A 25993-nucleotide genomic window follows, 5' to 3' on the forward strand; every position below is an offset into this window, starting at 1 on the left:
TGTCGAGTATTGAACCAAACAAACTAAGACGAAATGTCCATGGATTAATGATGGACATACTATGGATAATACTTTTGGGCAATCCAATGGACTTCAATATAACTTTTTTCAATGCAATTCCATTGACCTTGCAAAAGACGCTTTTAAAAGTATAAGTAGTTTACTTGAGTACAGTGAATTCATTTTCTTGAGAGGCCATTGGTTTCTTACTTTTATAGATACATAAGATGCAATTTCTATTCCAAAAATGTGTTTTTAAATACACAGGACGTACGGAGGATTTACGAATTTCTTAATAAAAAAAGAGCAGCCATTGAACAAATGCATCTTAAAGAACGGATATTTAAACAAATCATCTTGGTTGGATCTATTTTTCTCTTTGATCTCTTTGTTATCTATTTTTGACATAATTACAAAGGTACTTGTGGGAGTTAAAAATGTAAAAATTGCATATTCGTATATGAAAATTATTACAAGGAGTCACTTTTCTAAATTTTGATTTTTTTGAGGCCCTGAAAACTTCAAAATTGTAGAAAAGAAGGGCTCCTTATTATAGAATTATAATTACAAAATAAATTTTTATGTAAAGATCCTTTTATTAAATATTTTGTAGTTCCTTTTGAACTGGTAAATACGTAGTAAAGTTTAAAAATAGTTAAAAAAGGTAAGTTTAAAAAAATAATTTATGTTAAAAAAAATTTTATACATTTAATAAAGTAGAATTTTTTAGTTCGTTTTGTGTTAATATGTCTTTGATTATAATGTGTATAAGTAACCTTAAGTACCCATTAAAATTAAAGATAGTATAGTACCGTAATGTGGGGCTACTTGCCCATCCCGGGGTAACTTGCACACCACCTGTATTTTTGTTTACTTTTTTTTTATGTTATGTTATTTTGTGTTTTATCGCCGGCTTTCTGTTGTTACAGGCAAATAAAGTATAAAAATGGTTCGTACGTACAAAAAACTCCGGGAGCAAGAAATTACCGGAATTACTCAGAGAACGCTTTGCGCCAAACGGTAGAAGCAGTAAATGCGGCTATGTCGAGGAAATTAGCAGCCGAAACATTCAAAGTAGAACGGACTACGTTAGGTCGAAGACTTCTTGGTGCACACTCGAAATCAGTTGGTCGTCCAAAGGTTTTAAGTGATCAAGAAGAGGCTCTCATTTCAAAGACATTGGTTGTTGTAGCAAATTGGGGATTTCCTCTCACAAAAGTTGATATTCGTGACGTAATAAAAAAACTCTTGGAAAAACAAGGAAAAAATGTTCGAATATTCAAAAATAACTTCCCTGGACCTAATTTCTTACAATTATTTATAAAAAGGAACCATTTAAGCATTAGAATGGCTTCAAACATAAAGAGATCCAGAGCATCAGTGGATCGTAATGAAGTTTTAAATTTCTTTATTAGAGAAGTGAAAAGCTCAAATTTGTATAACTACGATGAAACCAACGTTAACACGAAGAGAGTGGAAAGAGTTCAGGAGCATTCCCGGGCTACGATCAGTTTAATGGTTTGTGGAAATGCCAATGGAGACCTTTTACCGCCAATGGTTATATATATAGCTTTGAATCTTTATGACAACTGGACGCAAGGTGGACCACGAGGAACAAAATATGCGAGCAGTGCGAGCGGATGGTTCGACATGAACTTATTCGAAATGTGGTTCTTCCAGCTTTTCCTGTCTCACGTCAAATCCACCAGAGAAAATAACGACCAGATGATTCTCGTTGGTGACAACCTGGCAAGCCACTTTTAACCACGTGTGATAGAAGCATGTGGTACAAATAACATCTACATAACTCCCTTCCCAGCGAATGCCACGCATTTAATGCAGCCCCTTGATGTGGCCGTATTTGCGCCTATGAAAAGAAAATGGAGAGAAATTCTCGATCAGTGGAGAAAGGAGTCGCGGTTCCAAGGCTGTATCGCGAAAGAACAACTTCCGAACCTACTGGACAGATTGTGGAAAGGGGTAAGTCAAAATGTAGCAGAGAATCTCAAATCAGGATTTAGAGCAACTGGTTTGTATCCTGCAAATCCCGACGCAGTTTTAAAGCGCATTCCTGGTGGACTAGAATATACAGACATCGAAAGAGTCTTAGACAACAGCTTGGTTGATTTGTTGAAAGAGTACCGTGGAACAGGGGTTGAGAAAAAACTCAACAGGGGAAAAAAAGTCGAACCTGGAAGTGACGCGTCTCGCACTGTTACAGACCCTAATATTTCTGAAAATCCTCTAACCGTTCCTGAGGAATTTCGAACAACAGCCGAAGAACCAGGACCCTTTTCATCTAGCGTTTTGCCATGCACTCAGTAACTCCCTACCAGGAAAAGCAAGAGAAAAAGAAAGACTAATAACTGCCAGTGTGGTATTTTCAAGACTAATTGGAAAGACTACAAAGGCGCAATTGATTGGATATAATGCACGAAGTGTCGAGCTTGGATTTGTGGACCCTGTAATAAAGACAGCAAAGACCCTTATTTTGAATGCGAATGGTGTGAGGATTCGGAAGACAATGAATCTCCAGTCGATGTCAGTGATGCAAGGACTTTCTAGTTGACAATAATAATTAGCCATGTTTTGTTTTTGTTACACTTGTGATTTTTTCAAAGAATGCGCCTTATTTTACCAAAGTTTTGCTAGATAAAGTTTGTTTATTTTTTAATAACTTCTTATTAATATTTCTAAGCATTTATAGGTACAGAATTTGTTTTTAAGATTCATATATTTTGACAATATATTATTTTTGCTTAAAAAATATTGATTTTTAATTGGTTATAACGGTGGCCCTTGTTATAGGTTTTTTTTCATATGATTAAGGGGTAACATGCACAGAACATGCTTTAGAATGCAATTTATAAACATTTTTCATGGATGTGCAAAACCATGGGTAGCTCTTAAATAGGTCGGTACAATGTAATTTTTTGCAAAGTTGTAAAGTTACAATATACGGGGGTACATTGGGAAATATGCTGAAAACGTGTGCAAGTAGCCCCAGTTTACAATAGGTCTTAACATTCTTGCTGTCTAACTTATTAAAGTTACAAAAATCATGTTTGTCATTTCTTTTTATTGTATAAACAGTAAAAATTGCATTAAATAAATACTGTTTTTACATTTATGTTTTTTTACATTTATATTTATGTTTTTACAATAATGTATTTTATTGCAAAAAGTCTTTGAGACATATCGTAAATAAGATATCTTTAAAACTCTCAAGAATAATTTAGATAAACAAAATACTATTTTCGGACACTGTATTATGGATGGGACAAAGTTTGACAAAGATGACTTTATTTAGAAGACCTTTGGACCTGCATCTTATATACCTCTTTGAATTGTCAAATTATTAGTCAGTGGACAATTTTATTTAATGGACCTATGGCGCTCTACTTTTAGGACATTTGTGTCAACCTATCCATTGAATTTTTGAAGAAATTTACCGGTGTCCGTGGGTCTTCATATTTCCAAAAACAGGAAACCTTTGGATGTTCATGGGACATATTTGTGGTATCGAGGATCAGAGGGTCGTTATTTGGTCTTTTTTTAGATTAAACAATTTTTTTCACACAAGCATTTTTAACTCATTTGTAATAATCAGGAATTTCTACTGATTAGGAATTGATCTGTGTCAGCAATAAATATTTCTGAAACATTCACTAAATATCAATTGGTTATGAATCTAGTCAAATCGCACATATGGCGTTTTCCTGTGTATTGTTAGAGAGATTATGGATAATAGAAGACACCAATAGTAAGCAAATAAAGCTGGCTTATTATTGTGATGCTATAGGGTCGGTCGGGAATAATGCAGCTTTATTCATTTAAAATAAAAGTCTTATTAATAATACAAAAATATAACCTGATACCTACCTCAAGCCTATAAAAAGTCTCGGTCAACTCCTGATAATCTTCATGATGTTGGGAGTCCGGATCTGCGTTGGTCTGGTAAGTGGTAAAATGCATGGGGGCGGTGCTCGGTGACGACGCCGGCGGTGAGAGCTCCACCTCCTCCGTCTGAGGGGCGGGACTGTATTGGCCCGACTGCGGCTGTTCATCGCTTTTATACTGGACTGGTTCTAAAACAATTTCGTGAAAGAATTTTGTGAGTGGGGAGCTTAGTTTTATTATCAAATTTGGGGATTTTTGATGTGGGCAAATGCAACAGGGACGTAACAGAAAATTTGATTTAATGTGGATTTTTAGCAGATGTATTGCAAAAAAAACGTTATGTTTAAGTAAATTCAATTTTTAAAAAATTCCTAAATATGCATTTAATAGTTTACTTTCAAATTACATTTTCAAAATATTTATTATAATAAACAATGCTGCGCTGCATTTTATTTAAAAATCCAACAATAAATTCTTCTTAAGCTATACGTACTCTCCAGATTTTACCTCTGCCTATCACTACATTCAACTACCTTGTATATAAAAATATATCTATACATTCACACTAAGAGAAAATTCATTAGAACCGGAAAACCGTTAATTTTTTTTTCAGCCTAAGACTTTATAATCTTAAGACTTAATTTAAATTTCTAGGAAATAAAAGTCCTTAATCTTACCAAGAACATTTAAATATTTCGGTGTTATGTTAGAGAGGTGTTAGAATTCTCCTTTTGGCTATTAAGAGTATTTATATTATAAATAACTGTACGGTATCTAATGTTATTGTATAAATAAGGCGGGGATATAGACTAAATTAAAATAAAAAATAATGAAGAGGCATGATATAGTCTTCTGTGGTGTAGCCAACCTAATTCCTTGTGTTCTCGTATACCTGTTAGTCTGAAGCATGCGTTTGCAGAAGTTTTTGTATTCTATTGACCTCAATATTTCTCGAGTATGGGCCATACATCGCATTACAGAGATTTAAATAAGAAATACCCATAGAATCACACAGCAATATTTTTGTTTTCTGATTAAGAACATATTGTTATCTATGTTGATATGGTATTATATTTTCAAGATTCATAAAATGTAATATGAAATGTGTAAAACGCAAGTCCTAAACCATAACCAATTCGAAATTTTTGTACTGCTCAACAAACGATATTGACTCGCCATTTCCAGTTTTGTTTACCGCTAACAATTTTTGTCTATTGCCCTTACTTGCAAACACTATAAATGCAGATCTTTTAGCATCAAGTTGTAACCAATGGTTTTTTAGAAAACCTATATACATTAGTACGATCATAATTAATAAAGGCAACTGGTTGAATGAAATATATATCGTGTATCATCGACATAAAAGTGTTTATATGATAAGAACATCATTGAAAGGTTTAATACGTACAATGAAAACAAGAGAGGCCTAAGTATTGAACCTTGGGGCACACCTGAGCTAATTTTTAATAAACTTAAGCTTTTTCCTTTGTAGGATACAGCCTGATATCTATCCTTTAGAATCAGATTTCTTATTTTCAACGCAACATTGGGAGACTTGGCCATGATCTACCATTTTTCTTATTTTATTTTTATTAGTGATATTAGAAAGTTTATTTAAATTCTACCGATCTAATGAACATTAAATGTCTTTGTGAGGCTGTGAAGTATGCCACTTCTATAGTAATAAATATTTATTACTATAAGAAATAAATTTAAAATTAAATTTTTAATATTTATAAAGTAAGTGTAATAAAACATTTTAGATTTTGTTAGTAAAAATTTTAATGTTTGAAGGTTAAATTATTTTCAAACATGCAATGCCACATATCGATGGCTTAATGGTAATATCCCGTATCTTAAATTTGGCAAATTTTACAGGAGAAAAAAAAAACGTTTAAAAATCTGATTTATCATAAAACCTTATTTTTTTTATTTAATTTTAAGCAAAATCACAATTTTACCGGATATTGGTCGGTTAAAAGTTCTAAAGTCCAGACAGATACGAGTTTTTGCAAATAATGAGCTAATTACCTAGATAATCTTTTTTATTGCCAAAAATTGAAAATTATTATAAGAAAATTACAAACTTATATAAAATATTTTAAAATATTTTAACCTAAGATAAATGGTGGGGTAAGTTATCATAAAATTAGTTACAGTCAGAAGGTAAGACTCATTTAAGTTCTTGAATATTCTTCCATTTTTTCAAAGTTTTTTTCTTGTAATGCTTTCAGTTCGTCATCGAAATTCATTTTGTATTTAATTTTTTTTTTCTTTTGGATTATAGTGCAAATATCTAAAATCTGTACTAGTTGGATCTGAACTTGTTTTTCCGGGGCGAATTGAATTATAGCTTCAAGTAGTGGGTTGAGAATAATCTTGCGTATGGCCCTTTTCCAAAAATTTTTGTTCTATTTTAATATTGTGTTTCAAGCAGTACTGAAATAGCGCGTTGGTCATAACAACATTTTTATTCTGATAACACCATCAATCTGAATAGATATCAACTGAAAGTTTTTGAGAGCTGCACTTTTCCTCTATATAATGAAGTAGAAAGTTGAAGCTGACAAATCTCCTTCCGTGTCATTCCACCAATAACAAGTGCTTTGGTGGGTTGCTAAATTATACACGGTAAAATTATGACAGGTAAGTTTTATCTTGTAATACATGGCACTTGTATTAAGTACATCATTGACCATGGATGTACAACTTGAACATCCATGGTCAACACATAAATTTCTTTTCTTTTCTCTGCGGGCTCTTTCTTTGCATTCAATATGATTTTTATATTCTACATCTGAAAAGTTTGTTTCAAAGGAATAGCACACATCAAATCTGTCTTTATAGATTGATTTGTACAAAAAATTGGAAAGCTAACAATATAATAGTTTTTGTCATTATCTTTACAATAATTTTAGTATTAAAGTAATGTATAATTCTATTATACTTTTATATAATGCCCTTTTCTCAATTTTTAATTCGCTATCCTTGCGTTTTAGCGCATCTGTCTTCCTCTGTAGCGATACTATAACCGGTATTAGATATCTATAGTCATGCACCATATCTTCCTTAAGTCCAAGTATCCTCAAAAACATTATTTTGCATACTCTCTTTTGTTTCATGTTCTCTATTTTCTTTGGTTCTCAAATAATAAAAATATTCCCTTACGCCATGACTACCCTGGTGCCGGTTGTCTTTTTTTCATCGTATACTCTACATTTCCTGTTATATAGTCCTTCTTTTCCTCCCAAGATACTATATTCCGAAATGTATTAAATATCGACATTCTTTCTTGTTATGAAAATATTTGGCAGAAGTGTTTTTTAGGTTTGATGCACGTGGTTGACATACAAGCTTCGGACATTTTCCTCTTCGGTCGAGGACTCCTTCTTTATTTCTTGCACACCCTTTATATGCTTTACCACATAGTCTACGTTTTTTTATCTTATTTCTTTGCCACTCTGTTTCTTTGGCTATTAGTTTTCTTTTTTTCTTGGAATTTCTTTATTCGCGTCGCCTACTATCGAATCATCAGTTTTCTTCATCAGTTTTGTTGAGTCTGTTGTAAACACTCAATTAAGAGCCATTAGTGTCAACACTTGCTAGAATCGTATCATTTTCATTATTATTTTCATGTGATGTGGAAATAATAACTTCTTGACGTAGACGGTAAGTTTAAGATATTCTGACCTTGTTGAAAATCCTCTATCTCAAGGATATCAGGATATCAGTATTAATATTTAAACATTGATTAGCGCTTCATCACAAATATTATAAATGGCCTGATGATCGACATTGTCCGACTTGGAAAGTGAATTGTCTATAATGAAAAATGAATGTAATCTGCACTGCAGTGTGCAACGTGTAAGTCTGCCGGCTTTAGGTTACTAAAGGTGCCGCAGCAATGTTAATTATCACTACTTCAGACAGGGATTTCCTATATAAATCATATTCTCAAGGCTGTGTTGAAGCTCATATTGACTGCTTTTTTCCAATTTAATAATTTCAAAACAAATTTTCTATACCGATTTTTCACGTATTTCTTTAATTAATCCAGACATCCAACGCACGCTTACGAGCACGTGTATAAACAAAGAACGATGCGGGTTATTCGTAAGATTATTTAAGAGGTTGCAATACGGGGTATTTAAATAGAATAAATTTGACGCGTTTTAATCAACACGATACTGCAAATTTACAGGTTTGCGTAGACTATTTTTTCTGACATCTATGAGCAAAAACTCAAATTTTGATAAATTGTCAGATACAGGGTATATTAAGCCATCGATATGCTAAAGTCATATATTGAATTTAATACATTGATTCAATTCATTCATCAGTATATCACTTTTAACCGTTTCAAAGGTAGAACTTCACGTAGTTAGTACTTATTTGGTAATGGTTTTCAGAATCTGTCCAACAAGATGTCGCAAATTGTCACAAACACCCAAATATCTTACATGATTTGTCTCCGATATGACATGATCACATTTATACTGCAGCAAGAATAAATGCATAGTGTAGCAAGAATACTCATAAATTTCAATATCCCCAATATTGCTATTTTGGTTATTATTTATTGAAAATCGACTGAACATGTATGTACTGTTTTTTTCAAGTTCCTCGTAAGGCTACATGAACATCTACCATAGTTGTAATTTAGATATATGATCCCTTTGCTACATATATCTTCCCAAGATTTACCTCCTAATTAGAATAACGGTACTATCTGCATAGCATACAGTTTGATAATCTATATTGCAGATGGCAGAAAAGAAGTCGTTTATATACAAACACAAAAGCGTAGGACTCAAAACAGTTCCCAGTTACTCCAATTTCTATTTCGTACGATTTGCTGTATACATATGATCTTATAGTAAACTATAATGATATAAACTATGATAATATAAGATATTATATACAATATATTATGTAAGTTTTTAAAGTATTTGGTGATGATTTCATATGGCTAAAATATATAATAATAAAGAACTGGTTACCCCCAGCACAAAACTAAAAGAATAACCCAGATGAAAATCAGAAGATGAGAATAAGATGCAAGATCTCCTATTTCTCCGGGTGTCTTATGTTATGATCAAAATATTCTAATTTGCGTCATTTGAGAGTTTTAGCTTCTAAATATTTGGTTGGCGATTGGGGATGAACTATGTTGTTGCTAATTCTGTCTCAATGAAAGATCACATTGGCTATTTTTTATGAAACATAAATCTACTATCGGATTTTTGTCAGCAGTCACTTATTCTAGGACATCTATTCGTGTTATGATTGGTCTGAACTATCTGCTTGTGCTAAAGTTTCAATAAATTGAGCATGCTGACATCATATCTCATAATATTAGGTAAATGGATTGCTCCTCAAAACTGTCCCCTTTAGGATAATCTTGAGACCTGTTTCTGTGCCTATTACAAATTCAATTGAAAAAAAACTGTTGATCATCTGAGAACAATGTTTACGGCAGTTACACATAAAAATGTGAAAGAAGCATTTTCCATTTAACCATCGCGTCAACCAAATTTCGTATCTCGGGCAATAACTTTCGCTGTTCAACGAAAATTTTTGTTTTATCTCTACGTCAGAAAAATATAACCCTTATCTTGGCTAGTGAGGTAGGTCATGAAAACCCATGTGCGATTAAGGTATATCAGCTATTTTGAACACTATTATATGGCAGCATAAATAAAAGCTTTTTATCATAGTATTATAGGTGTAACATTTTATTACGGGAGGCGTGGGAAATTATTACTACGTATCGTATGAGTAAAAAGGTTCTTATCTAATCGGGTTACTGGTGTAAGTAGACTGAAATAATAACTTTGTTGTTTGTGTTTATTTAATTGAATTCAACTCTATAATTGTAATGTTGTTGCATTTTGTTTCGAATTTCTCAAAAATCCAAGTAAAATATATTCAGTAATCAGAGCCTTTGGGAATCTTTGTAATTTTAGATCAGGACTGCAGCATTAGGTGTTTTATAATGTAATTATCTAATTTTAGATGTATAGAGCTTATGCTGTAAGTCTAGATTAAGTAGTGATAGTAAAAAGTTAGACAGAACACAGGAATACACTAGACATGTTATGACAATATAGGAGCAGTCTGAAAAACTTTATCATATAGTTGCTGCTGTAGATTTATATCATGGACAAATAGAATGATTCAATTGTGAAAAAACAGATTTCTTGGTCTACTTGAATTATAGATCTATTAGCTTTTTTTCTAGTATTGTTAAAATAATTGAGCTGGTCATCACAAAATAAGTTCATCATGCATTAACCTCCAAACTTGCTTTTCAACACTCTATCCTGTAATTACTATATTAGATAAAGACATTTTTGCCTGCGACTTATTCATTGATTTTTCTCGAGCCTTTCACTATATTGCAGCTGCTTCTACTCCATAAGTTGAGCAGATCTCATATAACGTGCATTTCATTTCAACTTCTGCAGTCATAATTAGTAAAGAAACAATCCACATAGTCCAATCCTCTTAACCAAAGAGTGTAGTTTCACTTCAATCTTTCCATCTAATAACCTGGATTCTTCCAGGCAACTAAGTTCTAAACAAGACGATCATTCTTGCATATGATTAGGGTAGCAATTTTAATAATGATAACTGCACAAACTAATTGAAAATTTAAAATGAAACACAAATAGGTTAATCTGAAGAGATTCTTCCAGGCAAGTACGTCCTAGGCCACTCTAAAACTTAAAGACCATAATGAGACACTTATGTCTAGTTTATGGTATCAAGAGTCTGGGTGAGATAAAAAAAAAACTTCAGCAGACTTTAATCCCCACCTTGACTCAGTCTTTTCAATTAATGATCATTTGTATGATGTATGTATGTATGTTCCTTTAATTGGGAGTGGCAGATTTCCTAATCTTTTCAATGTTTCCCACAGTATACAGGGTGAAACCTAAGTGAAGGCTTTTATTTTCGAGATTCAAAATGTTAAAATTTTTTTGTTAATTCGATTTTTTAATAATTTTTTTAAATTTTTACAGTTTGTTAGTAACTTTAAAAAGTATTCTTTGACTTATTTGAATGTCGCTTAATTTTATGTAAAAAATATTATAAACTTATACATTTTTTAAATACTTTCAAAAATTGGACTCGGAGTAAATAAATATTAAACGCTTATTTAATGTTTTTGCGAATTTTTTGAGGAATTATCGGTTTTGTAGGTATGTTTAAAATTTTGATTCAACTGTTGCATTTAAAATTTATGCTTAACGGAATTTGCTGTTTTTTTTTGTGCTGTTACAGATAAAAAATTTATTTAAATGATGCTTAACGATATTTTCAAAATAGATATCTTCAAAATTTAAATCCGAGAGTTGCATTTCGGATTGCTGCTTAACACCATTTTGTCTAACTTTTTCTTATTAAATCTAGGAAAATGATAAAAATATTACTAAGTAAAGAAATATTAAATGTCAATTTAATTTTTTAACTTACAAATTGTGTGAAAATAAAAATAATAAAGGTTCCTTTGATATTTCGAAAATTTTTTGAGAAACAATTGTTTTTTATGATATCTTCTAAATTTGGACCTGATAGTGGCCTTTAAGATTAATCTTTAAAAAAAGTTGCTTTAGCTTTTTTACTGTTGCCATCTGTTGCATTTAGCATTGTTGCTTAACGAAGTTTGCTCTAAATTTCTTCTTGTTACAGCTAGAAAAGTAAAAAAATAATAAAGATCTTTGATAAATTTTTAAAAAAATTATTAGTATTTAAGATATCTTTGAAATTTGAATCAGACCGATCCATTTAATGTTCCTAAAAATTTTGTATTAGTAAATTATTAGTTTTTGAAATATGTTTGCAATTTTGATCCTACTGTTGCTCAACGAAACTTGCTGTGATTTTCTCGTTGTTACATCTAACTGATTTAAATTGCGGTAAGTAAAGGTATATTAAAGAAAATATTAATGTGTTAGTAAATTCCTTGAGATATTTTTGGTCTTTTTCCAAATTTGGACCCGACAATTTGCATTCAAAATTGCTGTTTAGCGAAATTTACTGAAACTTTTTTGTTGTTAATACTACCGAGTAAAGAAATAATGAAGGTACTTTTGATAATTATAAGTTTTTTAAAAAGTTATTGGTTTCTGAGATATTTTTGAAATTTGGACCCCACAGTTACACAAGTTTGTTGTTGTTATAGCTAAAAAACAAATTTAGATGCTACTGAGCAGAAATAGTAAGGTTGCTTTTTATATATCTATAAGTTTTTTATAAAATTATTATTTCTTGAGATATTTTCGAAATTCGAACGCGACAGTTGCATTTACGATTTCTGCTTAATAAAATTTACTGCTTTTTGCTGTTATAGCTAGAAAAGTAAGTTAAAGGAGAGTCGCAGGTGGGTTTATACCAAGAAGTAGGTAAAAAGTTCATAGAATTAGGCAATGCACTAAAAAACAAGATTTTTTGATTAACAAAGAAGCCTCTAAAATTAAAGAAGATTCAAAAGGTCAAAAAAGAATAGAGAAACTTTTGAGAGGGGTTTTTAAAAACTAAAAAAAAGTTTAAGAAAATTAATTAATCCCAAGAAAATTGAGAAAGAACTATGAAAGGGTTAAGAAAAACCTAAACAAATTTAATATTTAAACGAATTCTAATAAAAGTTAACCAAAGTTTAAAAAAAAATTGAAAAAAAAAGTCCTGTTAAAAAAATATAAAAAACTAAAAAGTTCAGAAATAAAAAGATACTTTTATCATTATCTACTGTAAGTTGTGTTTCTCTGAAGATGTTTGACACACTTTATCCGTTAATCATCATTTTATTACGATTGTCAAAGAATAATGAATCTGAGATAAATTTAAGTACATTAAAATGGCAGAAAAGTGGATTTCATTCAGTTTGTGTTGTATTCTAATTTTTACTATCTCCTTTCTTCTTCAAATTTTAATTTCTTTACGTAGTTTGAATATCATCATTTCAATACTGTCGTTCTTGATCAGAGTCGCAGATCAGATAATTTCTATTACTATGTTACTACTTTATGCTACGAATTTTTTTAAGGAATTTAATTATTGATTGAGGTAATGTGAAATATTGACCCAACGGTTGCATTAAACGTTGCTCCTTAAAAAATGATTTTCAGAAGAAATAACTTCACAAAAAAAACATGCAAGATTGTAAAATATTTAATTAGGTGGGTGCTAAAGGATCAATTGGCTATTATTTCAATATGAATAATGCCATTTAAAACAAAAAAAAAAAACATTTGTGTACCACCACAATTATAACAACAGTGAATTTTTGATTCCAGAGTAAACTCTGGCAGGAATAAGAATGGTACCTCTCAAAAGGATGGTACCATATTCTTAAAAATGTTCTTATAAAGATTATAGCTGCTCTGATAGTGACTTTAGTCGTCTGTAGACTGTATAAAGTTTTTCTTAAGTTTATGATCACGAGGTCAAGTATCAGGTGACTCTCCCCTTATCTCTTAAAAAATGTGTTATTGATTCTACAGAATATATAGTCATGAAGTGCGAGAAACAAATTCTCCATTAAATGAAAAAGGCAAAGTAATCCCGAGATGGCAACTCTAATATTAGTTTCGTAAATATGAATTACAGATAAATTTTAAAACTTTGATCTTAAATGAGTTTATTGATCTTATGAAAGGAAATATTTTTATAAAATAAGCTAAAAGAGAGTTAAATTAGAAAATTTTTATTTTATTTTGTGTGACGCAATTGGAGCTAAAAAAGGAGTACTGTCATTTCCGTGCTGTATTTCTAATCGAAGTTAAAAATTTAAAAAAATAGTTCAAGTTAAAAACAATTTCGCATCAAGATTCAAAAAATATATTTTTGGAAAAAAAACTAACCTTGTTTAACATTTTCATTTTCCGAATTCTCCACACTCAAATCCCAGCCCTCGATATTCTCAACCCTTTGCATTCCAACACCAACGAAAGCACACCACCGTTCACAAGAACCTGTTACAACGTCACGCCTTAATAAAGAATTGATTGGAAAGAAAAAAACCTTTAATTTAAATAAATTAGTTTATAAGCTACCGCCACTAGTGTGGAACTAAAGAGCGTTTCGTTGAATTTACGATCGAAACCGAAGGATCGAGTTGACCTTTGGGGTCGTCACAAGCTACCGAACTGTTTATGTAACCAATCGCTCGGACTGATTTATTAATATGTATTTTTCATGCTTATTAAGTAGTTTTTGAGCGGATAATTTTTTATTTAAGAATTAATAAATTAATTTCATTAGTGCACTATGCTTTTGAGTTTGATTTCTTATTGTTTTGTTTGAAAATTGAGGAATTTTTAGAGAACCTGTAGCAACAAATAAGGACAATTTTTCAGAATAATTTTAACTCGTCAAACGCACATCTTGCTTCTTTAAACTCCTTATCTTTTAAACTATTTATACCCCTTTTTCAAGAGATGCATTTAAAAAAGTGCAAATTTTAGGAAAATAAGAAAATGATCAAAAATTACATAGAATTTTAACATTTGCGGAGAGATTACCGACCAGATATGTATAGAATATCACCTCATAATATTTCTATAGCCGCCAACCGCTTTCTAAATGGATAATCTGACAAATTCCATTTGGATTTTTCATCAGAAGGCTACCTGGAATTTTCAAGTTCAACATCAAAGGTGAATAAAATCTATAAAGAAAAAGCCATTTTTAATGCTGCAGTAAAATGGAACTAAAGATTACAAAATAAGGAAGTCTTTATCTCCAAGAAAAATGCATGTACAAAAAAACAAGTTTGTTAAATGTATATGTTTTATGTGATGCTCTGTATCTAAACATGGCTGTTTACATAGCCGAAATGCATAATACATTTAACGAAATGACCTACATGCATTTTTCTTGGAGATAAAGACTTCCCCTATTTGTAATCTTTATATAAACATTCTCTTACAAAATATGGACTTCTATTGAACTAAAATGAAACTAATCTAATGGAACAACTAAACAGATCCTGAGCGAAGAAAGATTACTGGAAACAGGTGATTTAAATCCTCGAAAAAAATCAGGCAGATCGTCCTACCACCTATACTAAGCGTCGCTCAAAAACACTACATTCTTGACCACATGTAAGAGGAATCAAGTACAAGACTTCAAATTGTAGAATCGCAACTTTATTTCCAAAAAGATACAGTTCACAGATTATTAAGTAGAAATGGACAGAATGAACTCTATCCATTTAGACCTCAAAAAGTTTAAGTTTTGCATGAAGGAGATTTCACGTAAATTTTTATTGCAGAACCTAAATAATAATCCACACTTTATTGAAAATATTATGTTGATTGACGGATCTACCTTTATTGAGAGTAGTATCATAAATACCTGCATGCAGAGAAATGAAAATCCTCATCTTAAGGAAAGTTTAATCAAAGGAAATTTATCTCGAGCTTGTGGTAGATTCTGAAAGTGTTGTAGCTCGAATTCCTACTGCTGTGACTTTATTAGATGAAAATATTCTACAGAATGTGCATGCTTCTATGATCCATCGCGATGTTTGTCTTGAAGTACAAGGTAACCTATTTGAGCACATTTTATAAGACCAGTTGATTCTGTTATTAGTCGTAGGTTATTAATAATGAAATATAGCGAAGAAGATTCGAAAGTCGCGGCTGCAGAAAGATTTCAGAGAGTACAAAACTGTTGTTTAAGGTTTATCTTTGGCATCAAACGTCGAAATCCAGTAAGTCAAAAGCTTAAAATACTAAATTAGTTGAAAATCCTTATACCACAAAATAAGATCCCGTCTATCTTTATCGGAAAATGAGTTTCGAATACATATACACTAGTTTGAACATTCGTTTCAGGAATATATTGATGCTGCCTCTACGTAGATCGGCGATTCATGAAAGATCTATAAAACAAGTTAACAAAGTTTTTAATGGCTCTCTCAAGCTTCTTACTCTTTTGGTCTCTAGGATTTATAGCCGACTATGGAATGAGAAGTTTTAGCATTAATTGTTTTGTAAATATTATCGAGTTTTTACATAAGCTTTTGTTGTGATTGGTTGGCTTGACCTTACCATTGATTATCTTCAAAATTTTTCAATAGGTGGTATTCAGTAGGACAGTTTTTATAGACTCAATAAAGGGTGCGTTCTCGGGATTTCATTAAAGTGTCTGTACTATGAAAGTCCTATTGCTCCTATACATTATTTCTACTTTTGAGTCTTTTACTTCAGCCTCCTATGTGCCTCTTTCGCTATGATGCGATAATCAGATAGGATGAAAATATTTATAATAAAGTATTGTTTCTTTACTTTGTCTTTCAGCAAAAGATCTAAATTTATAGATCGTACAGTATGTATAAGCTAGTTTCATGGGTGTGTGATCTTATTGGTATCTACTCCAGTATTAGGTTTAAGGTCATACCATTTTTCGGTTACTTATTATTATTGACAATAAATCACTAAAACAATACAGGGTGTTTCAGAACTATGGGGTCAAACTTCTAGGGGTTGTTCAGTGCAACAGTAGAATCCATTTGAGTATAGGAACCCATGTCCGGAAATGTGTCACTACGCCACTACGGCCCTAAGACGCGTTTAAATATAGAAAAAATAATAATTACCTAAATAGGATCTAATGCATTTATTTTTACCTTTTGTATATGATACCATCACAACAATTGCTCAAAATGTCTTCCTCCAACCTCAATATAACGATTTAATGTGCTTCATGTGCGGCGTACATGATGATTTCGGGGACTACACTAAAAATTTGAACCTCGTTTTGAATGATTTCAAATGCTGCTGTTATTCTTCCAATTAAGTCTAGCTCTGATTCTACTAGAGTTTTGTAGACTAAAGACTTTACATGTCCCCACAAGAAAAAATCGAGCGATGTTAAATCAGGTGACCTAAGAGGCCAAGAAACTGCTCCACCTCTGGGAATCCAACGGTGCCCAAACCGCTGAGCCAAATACTCGCGTACTTGTACAGCAAAGTGAGCCGGCGCTCTTGCTGCTCTGCTCTCTTTGCCGCGCATTTGCTGTCTAACGTTTAGTGGAACATTTTCAAGGAGTTCTGAGAGAACTTCCTCCAAGAAACGCAGATAAATAGGTCCTGTTAACCGTTCCGGTAGAAGGTATGGCCCAATTAAATAATCATCAACCTATACGTTGATAGACCAACGAATCTGATGTTTTCTTGGAAAAATTGCATAAGGATTTTCTTCGTCCCAAACATGCCTATTCCTACTATTAAAAATACCGTCTCTTGTGAAAGAGGCTTCATCGGTCCACAAAACATATCGTAAAAAATTTGGTTGTGCAACGATGTGATCCAGAAGCCATCGACAAAATTGAACTCTAGGATGATAATCGGCTGCAGTCATACCATGAAGTTTCTGGAAGTGGTAAGGATGGAGTTGTTCCTCGTGTAGTACCCGCCAGACAGAAGCGTTACTCGTATTCATATTCTTAGCGACGTCACGTGTGCTATTTGATGGTTAATCGGCAACTCGCTGAAGCACCTCTTCTTCGAATTCGACCGTTCTTACGGTTCGAGCAACACCAGTATCATGCATCTTGGTCTTTAACATGCCTGTCTCAGCGAACCGCCGATGAACCGTAATAAACTTTTTGTATCCAGGATGCTGTCGTTCCAGATAACGTTCATGATACAACCGCGATGCTGCTCGTGCATTGCAGTTTGTTGCTCCGTATGCCAAATGCATATCCGCCCATTCTTGATTGGTAAAGTTTTCCATTAGCAATAAATGTTTAAAAATTGTAAGCTATAAAATTTTTAAACATGACATTGAGAATTGACATTGATAAGCGTTGATTTTAAACAATTGTTGTTATGGTATCATGTACAAAAGGTAAAAATAAATGCAGCAGATCCTATTTAGGTAATTATTGTTTTTTTATAAATTTTAACGAATCTTAGGGCCGTTGGCGTAGTGACGCATCTCCGGACATGGGTTCCTATAGTCAAATGGATTCTTCTGTTGCACTGAACAACCCCCAGATGTTTGATCCCATAGTTCTGAAACACCCTGTATAAGAAGTTTAGGCTGTCTTCGCAAAAAGCTGCCCTCTGAACTATCGCCTTTACTATCAGATATGACGAGTGATTGACAAACCGTAACAGAGTCAAACAGTACTGATAAGTATGTTGATTATTAGGTAATTATCCTCTGGGAAGAGAATGTTGCAAATACATCTATTAAAACACGACAGTGCACTGAAAATCATTGGGAACATTAAGCGTTACTGTAAACCCTGAAAATCCCAAATTTCTTCTAAGGAATTAAAAGTGATAATGAAACACCTAAATAATAGTCACTGCTTAACTAGAAGAATAAAATAAAACAGATTAAGTACGGAATGGGATACTGATAAATCGAAGATGAATAGTGAAACAGAAACTACTATAGAGGAGAGGTTTTAACTTAAGATTTAAATGATTTGCACCATAGACAAGACATCACGATATTTCAAGCCGAAATATGTGCAAAATTGCCTGAGAAAATGCTACAATAATGAAAAATTATTTAATAAATTACTTTAAAAATCATTAAGTACTGGAACTTTAAGTCAGTTATTTGGTGCGGTAGGTTAATTTTCTTTTGTCGAATTGAAGCTTATTAACTATTCAAGAAATTAAAACTGAGAACCTGAACATCCTATAGTAAGGTTTAATTGCTTGGTTCTGATATGGGTAATACGTTTGCAAATTTGAGATTTTATTTTAAGAATTAGAATGTATAGCTAAGGCTAGTACTTAATTCTTTCAACATAGATCTTGCAAAGTTTGCATCCTTTTTCTGTTTATTGTTTACAATACAGATCTACGACGATCTGATAGGTACTCTTACTCTTAACTTTTAAAAACTAACTTTTCTAAAAATTAATTATAATTTAATAAAAATTATTTCTTTCTAAAATTAACTTTTAACTTTTTAAAGATAAATAGCTGATCCTTCAGGTAGATTTAAAAGCTTAACGGAAAGAAAAGCTTGTACTTTATTGGATCTTAAACCCACTCTCACAACTTTTATTAGATGTAAGTATGTGTAAAGTGTAACTTTTTTTTTAACCTAATCTTCGCTCATATAAATAAAGCAATATGTTAGTACTTTGTGCTGTTTTTTTGCACTTTAAGTTTAAATCAACAGGTTCAAAGTGATCCTCTGTTAAATTTACTTGAGAGAGATCAAAAACTTTTCAAGGATCCGTACAGATTCCATCAACTCAAATCAGCGCATTATTATTTAATAGATACAAATATAAATTAATTTAATATAATTCAGTGACAGTCAATGTTGCATAAATATTACATGTAAAAGAAGAGAGTTTATTTAGTCAGATTAATAGATCCTCTATCAATTTCATAGTGCATAAGTTAATTTATCAGAATAAATGTTTTATATAGAACCTTTTTTATATGTAACCATTGCAGTATATATTTTACCGTAAGGCATTAAATTTTAAGTAAAATATTATATAATGTAGATATGCCTCTTTAAAACAAACAAGTAAAGATAAGAAATTTATAGTTAAATAGTAAAAAATACGCCCTAATATATTTCAAGAAATAAAAAATTATCTGCCCTCTTTTTAAGATAAGTAAGTGCCTACCTCAATCTCAATCTATAAAAACCGTCATCAGCCAATTTTATAAACTTGTCAACACAACCATTGACGGCGCAATAAATAGGTTGCCTTTTCAGTCTAGCCGAGAAAAGCAAATAAAATACATCGTGTAAAGTATCTTAGAAAAATGAAATATCAAGTGGTACTATCTAACGCTTTAGTTTAATGATTTATTAGTAATAATTTCGAAAGCTAAATAATTGACGTGGGTGCTAAATAAAATACAAAAAAAAGAGAACCCAGAGAATCCTCCCACAAAATAATAATTTCATGACCATTTTAATTTTTATCATTTCAGGAAGTCCGCTGCCTGGTTGGCCTGGATAAGATCGTAACGCGACATGTTTGAGTTTTTAATCAGATATCCATCACAACAAACAAATGCAGCGTTACCATGTCCTTTATCGTCATATCGCACACTTATGTTATTTGTTCATACGTCAAGAAGTTTATCTTTTTTGGGGTTTATGCCCCAAGAGAGCTGGGTCAATGCGTTATAAGAAATAATGGTTGAATAACACATGCATATCTGATAAAATTTTAAAAATACACCGAGTGCTCACAATTTGAAGTGACGGGTATTATGGTTAATGTTGATGACAGTAATACGAAACGCCAAAAAATTTAAAAACATTTGGTATTGGGAATATAATTGGAATTATTGGTTTTGGGAATATAAAGTACAAGCCTTTTAGCGGTTCAGCAATTTTAGTATTGTGGATATTTGCACAATATACTATAATATATAAATCATTTTTTAAATGGCTTATTTTTTATTTTATTTAATTTTAATCCGGTCTAAAAAATACGTTAAAGGCCAATAACAGTATAAAATAAACTAATGAAAAAAAATCCTTAACTATATGAAATTAATATAAATTTAACGCTAGGTAATAGAGATCTATAAGCTCTTTCTTGTAGTGAATCTCCTATCGAAGGTTTCCTGTCGTCACAGCAAGATCTGGTTGACTACAGTTCTGGATATTTGAACATTGCACAACCCTGAACTATCAGCTGTAGAAGTGTGTATTTCTGTCCTCTCATTATATGATCCAGATATTAAGGCTTTCTTTTAAATGGTGTTAATGATTTCACAGTCCTTCTGCATCTGGTCCCGTACTTCAGAATTATGATTGGTTCAGGAAATAGGCTACATTCTACGATATCACTACATTTTAAAGGCCTGCAGTTTGTCCATGTGGTATTTCTTAAGGATCCATGCAAAAACGTCATGTCAATATCTCGACTTGCTAATAACTTTTTCATTTTTATAAATGTTTATCTGGTTATCTTTACCCTTATTTCTCTTATTTGATTACCCAATTGTTGTTCACATGAAATAGATCTTGAAGCAGTTTTGTAACTACCATTAACTTGGTTTTCTTTACCTAATTTTTTTTTCGTATTTATTGGTTTTATTGCTTTTTTTTATCATATATACGCATCAAATTTTAAGATTGCTTGAAAGCAACACTTTGTCGTCAGCATACTTTACGTTATTAATTCCTCCTACACTAATAGCTATTCCTTTTAAGTCATCCATTCGGGTTTCCTTTGAAATAGCTTTGCTATAGAAGCAGCGGTGATAGAATGCAACCTTGTCTCATAGTAAGCCGAATCTCCATTTCTTCTGTTAGTCGTTTTTCTACCATTATATTAGCTTCTTGTCCCTAATATAGATTAGTAATTATTCTGAACTCGTCGGAGTCAGCAGCTGCTGTATCTTCTCATGTTTCACTTTGTCCAAGGTTTTTTCGAAATCTTGGTTTATATACATAGATACAGCCATGGAAAAGAACGCCAATCCCAAAAAACGCCTCTCGTGTTTAAAGTCCTTCGCGGAACCCAAATTGTGTATTGCTTATATCTTCCTCGAGTCTTCTGTAAGTTCTTTTGCGAATGATCTTTCAGAACTTCAAAGTGTGGCTCATAAGTGCTATGGCTCGGTAATGTGAGTGTTCTCTTAGATTTGGTTTCTTCAATATGATCCCAAAATTGAAATTAAACCATTGTCTAGGAATTTCATCCTTATTATCAATATGATTGAAGAGGTTCAGAAGAATATCATTTACATCATCTTTAAAAAGTCTGATAAGCTCTATGGGTATCTGAACAGGAGCAGCATATATAACCCTTAGTTCATTCCAAAAGATTTTTCAATTAGGTATTATGGTACTCAGACAAACAACCATTTACATGAAATAGGTTATTTACTAAATTAGACATAATTAATTTCCTAATAGATATTTATTAAAATGTTTGGACTGGCAAAGCCTAGTTTTTTCCACCTTAGTTTCCATATGAAAATTTCTGACATTTAATAGAAAATATTTTTAAAAATGTAACACAGTTTCTAAACAATGGAGCTTTAAACCGATAAGTAGGTTACAGTGGGCTCATTTCTTGATCTGCATGAATGCCAAATTTAAACTCTTGCTTTTTTTGTGGGGCAATAGTTCGTACGCTATGATATACAAGTTGGGGAATCAATCATAGAGACGATACACATAGAGAGCTGTATAAAGGCGAAATATGACAACACGCATACAAAATCTATCTCGTACTTCTAAAAAAGTTTCTAGTGAAATGGAATTGGCACATTCAACATTTTTCTTTCGCAACTCCAACTAAGGTTTGTAAGCCTCATAAATTCGTGTTTATAAAAAGAAGAGCAAATGAGAAATAAATGTCACAAAATTGTCGAAATTAAGTTAAGTACTTCATCCAGTAGGTTTTGGCAATAATTTTATGCTGATTTATTAAGGAAGGGAGACAAACTTGAATATTCCTGTAATCAAAAGAAATTTATATGTTCATACCTCATGACAAAAATAAAAGTAGAAAAGGCAGTGAAGTTGGCAAAATGAAAATCCTGGTGACTTTCACTCTGTTGAAACCAAGAAAAGTAAGCTTAGTGATCTTAAAAAGAAAAACAGGTACTGAAAATGCGTTTACAGATTTAACAAAGTTTAAATCTGTAAATAACCAACGATTTCATGGCAATGATCCAGTAGTACCAGGCAGCAACTCAATTTTTAGACGTCTAAAGTACAATTAATAAAAAATGGCTCTATAATATCAACTCCCAAAATACCAGCCTAAACATGTAATTTTTGAGGATATTGAGTACATAATTAAAAACTTTGCTCATTTTTCTCGAGACTAATATCGAATAACAGAAAGATTGTGTTTCCCATTCATTTGCTTTTTCCATCGTAGCTTTACAAAATTCCATTATTCGCCAATGGTTGTTGTGAAATATCTCCAGAGTTTTGCAATATTTGGAGCATTTTTGACTTAAACTTCTTCCAGGAAAGTGAAACTAATCAGGAGACAGGAATTACAATTATTGGCTCTGGTAACTGGTTCTTTGGCTCCAATAACCTTAAAAAGCAATTTGAAAGTCTTATTTCCAGGAATCGGAGACAATTTTCCTGGAAAAGAAAGAAAAGTTCCTGAAATAATCTTTCATTTTATTTTTCTTTTGGACCTTACTCTTACTCCAAAACTTTGAATAACTTTCGAGGGCCTGGAATAATCTTTCAAGTAGTCTTAGACCTCTTATAGGAGATTAAAGCTACATCATTAGTCTAATATTATAATTTCGGTTCTAGTTACTAATTTTTTGGCCCTAGTAACCTTGATAAGCAATTTGAAAGTTTAGTACACGAATCTGAGACACTTTAAGTGCTGGGACTAATCTTAGAAATACTCTTACTTCTTGACTTTGATAAATAAGTCCCTTACTCTTATTCCAGGAATTTGGATCACGTTCCAGGGCTTGGAATAGACGAAATTGAATATACAATCCCATGTATTATTAAAATGCTTGTATACATTTAGTGAAATATTGTTTATAAGAGATTGTATATTTATAAATATGTTTTTACAATGTTATTCGAATAAACATATCAGTTAAAGTTATTATTATTTAGAGTGTTATTAACAACAAGAAAATCCATTACGAAAACAATATCCAGTGGTATCAATAATTTATCGTTTTTCAGAAATCTCCAGCTTTGGGATCCATGCCGTTCATCCATCTAAATCCACCCCTGAATCCACTTCTAGGGAATCCAGAGAAAGGTCTTTAAAAAAAATCGAAACCACACTTAAATTTTTTTTTTGAGAAATTGATCTCTTTTAAATTGTAATTGAAAATAAATTCCTGCATTGTACTGCCGAATTGCCTCCATAAAACTATTTAATATTATAAACTCTATCGGAAGGAGTATAACAGCCATTGTAAGTGGAGAAAACCAATAAAATCACTTTAAAATTCAATGTGCGGCGTGAAGTCACACCGAAAATAAGGCATACCGATTGGACAGTACGTAATCTGTAATTCCCCAACCTGTATACTATGAAAGAACATATAGGGCACTAAAAATTATTATGATTCTATTTCCTATATTGGATAAAATGTTTTATTTATTTAAATAATTTTCAAACCTTACTTTCAGAGATTTTTTAAATATTTTTACGTAGTTGTTTATCACAGATATTGAATGATAATTTAATTCTAGTCGTTGGATTTCCAAGAAGAAATTGGAATTTTTCATTTTTTAACAATTAAATAAATAATGTACGTTACTGTTTTTTTTTTAGTTTTTTTCAGAAAAAAAAAATTGACAAACATACCGTTTTTAACGTTAATGTTTTTGTTTATGTTAATATGCCCCTAGTTACACAAGGTTTTAATTTTTTTATTAATATAGGAACCTAATATATGGTTTTAAATATGTATTGTTTTCTAAGAAAAATTAGGTTGTCAGTTCCTTTATTGATGTTATTTTTGTGCAATACAGTTTCTCAATTTTGAGAGCTAACAAATTGTGATACTTACAAAATGACTGTTAGTTCAATACTGTTTATAAGCCAAATTTAAAAATAAAAAAATTACCTAAATTAAAACAATATACACATATTAAAATTTAAAAATTAATGATTATATTATTCCTATTAAATTTTAAATGGTCATACTAGAAAAATAGCGATTTTTAAGTAACAGTTTTACTGCAGCAAAGTCCTTGATTATAAAACACATATCCTCAACTCGTCGGAACAATTAAATAATGACAATTTTATTGTTTCTAAGAACGGTTCCAAGAAATCACGTCGCACTTCCCAATAACATAAAGTCCAGTGGTAAAATCGCTGTCGAAGTCAAAATAAAGAGTCGAAGTATGCACTTGCAGCAATAACAATGCATGCCTATATGCATTAATTCGTGCATCAGACCATTATTCATACGCGTTTGCGATAAGGTGACCCATAAAACAAAGAAAAGGAAGCACTGGCTGCCACTGTATTTGTTATTGCCTCGATATTGTTTGCTTTGTTATACGGCGTTTTCTATCACTCTCGGAAAAATATTGTAAAGTGCTTTTTCACTTTTGATGTCACATAGAAGTGTAACCATATGAATCAATGAAATTCTGGTTTATTTATTAAAAAATAGGTCTACTATTTACGCTCATAATATTAACGAAATTAATTTTCAAAATTACATCGACTAGTTACAATTTCTTGGCACAAAATAAATATAAAAAGTATTTAGATTGCTTATTAGTGCTGAATATATTTGGTAAATAAGTTTATTAGCTTTCAGCTTAATTTTCACTAGTTTCTAAAAGTCTGATCAACTTGAAACTTTGCACACGTATCAAGGATAACAATGCAATAATGTGATAATAGTTTCCCATTATCCTTATTAGGACTGCCAGGATTATTAAATTCTTTTTTTTCAAATCCTCTGTGTAAGAAATGGAGCTAGCGCGCGATCTGCGTATGCCTGTACTCTCAGAGCTACTACTGCTCTTGCTAATTTCTGGAATCTATAACTTACTCTTTCGAAATTGCTAATAACTTAATTTTTTTACGATTTTTATTTGAGGTAATTAATTGTGATTGATTGTCCGACCTTCAACTACTGTAATAAAAACTCTTTGTAATTAAAAATTATTTGCTACATTTTAGTTCGATTAGCAATAAAAGCGTGTTCTTTTAGTTTTTTTTAAACTATTACTTATTTTAAGATATTAATATAAAATCTTCTTAAGGATGTGGCAACACACATTAAATTTTTGATTTTTTTATAATTCTTTTCTATCCTTCTTTGTCCTGAGCTAGTTGTTTAATTTCGTGTAACCCTTGATTAATCAGTATTTTTGTTTGATGCACCTAACGGCTTAGAGATCTTTCCCTAGATCTTTTTCCTTCACTTCTATCTTCTATTATTAGTTTTTCCAGCGTTCCTCTTCTTCTGATAAGGGTTTAAGATACTGCAAATATCTCTGTTGTATTTATTTTAGCAGTAACTTTTTTACTTTGAGTTGTTGTATTATTGATACATTTGTGCGAGGCTCATCTCAGAATATTCTTAACATACAGCGATATACCTACAAATTAAAAACCTCCATTCCATTTTTATATGCTTTCTTCAGGGTTTTGGTG

The 25993-nt window shown here is 31.6% G+C and overlaps 1 protein-coding gene across 5 annotated transcripts in view; it reads right to left on the reverse strand.

The window, feature by feature from the left end:
* The window catches only part of LOC126745186 (transcription factor GATA-4-like), a 160060-nt gene that overhangs the window by 82549 nt on the left and 51518 nt on the right, over positions 1 to 25993 (reverse strand). For 3 of the 5 annotated variants that reach the window (XM_050452921.1, XM_050452922.1, XM_050452923.1), the window contains one exon: positions 3883 to 4088. In XM_050452921.1, coding sequence (XP_050308878.1) covers positions 3883 to 4088 — 206 coding nt within the window. Of the gene's footprint in view, positions 1 to 3882; positions 4089 to 13766; positions 13986 to 25993 lie in introns of those variants that run through there. The other 2 variants (XM_050452918.1, XM_050452919.1) reach the window with 2 other exon arrangements.

This window comes from Anthonomus grandis, chromosome 15 (assembly GCF_022605725.1).
Source record: "Anthonomus grandis grandis chromosome 15, icAntGran1.3, whole genome shotgun sequence".
Taxonomy (NCBI): Eukaryota; Metazoa; Arthropoda; class Insecta; order Coleoptera; family Curculionidae; genus Anthonomus; species Anthonomus grandis.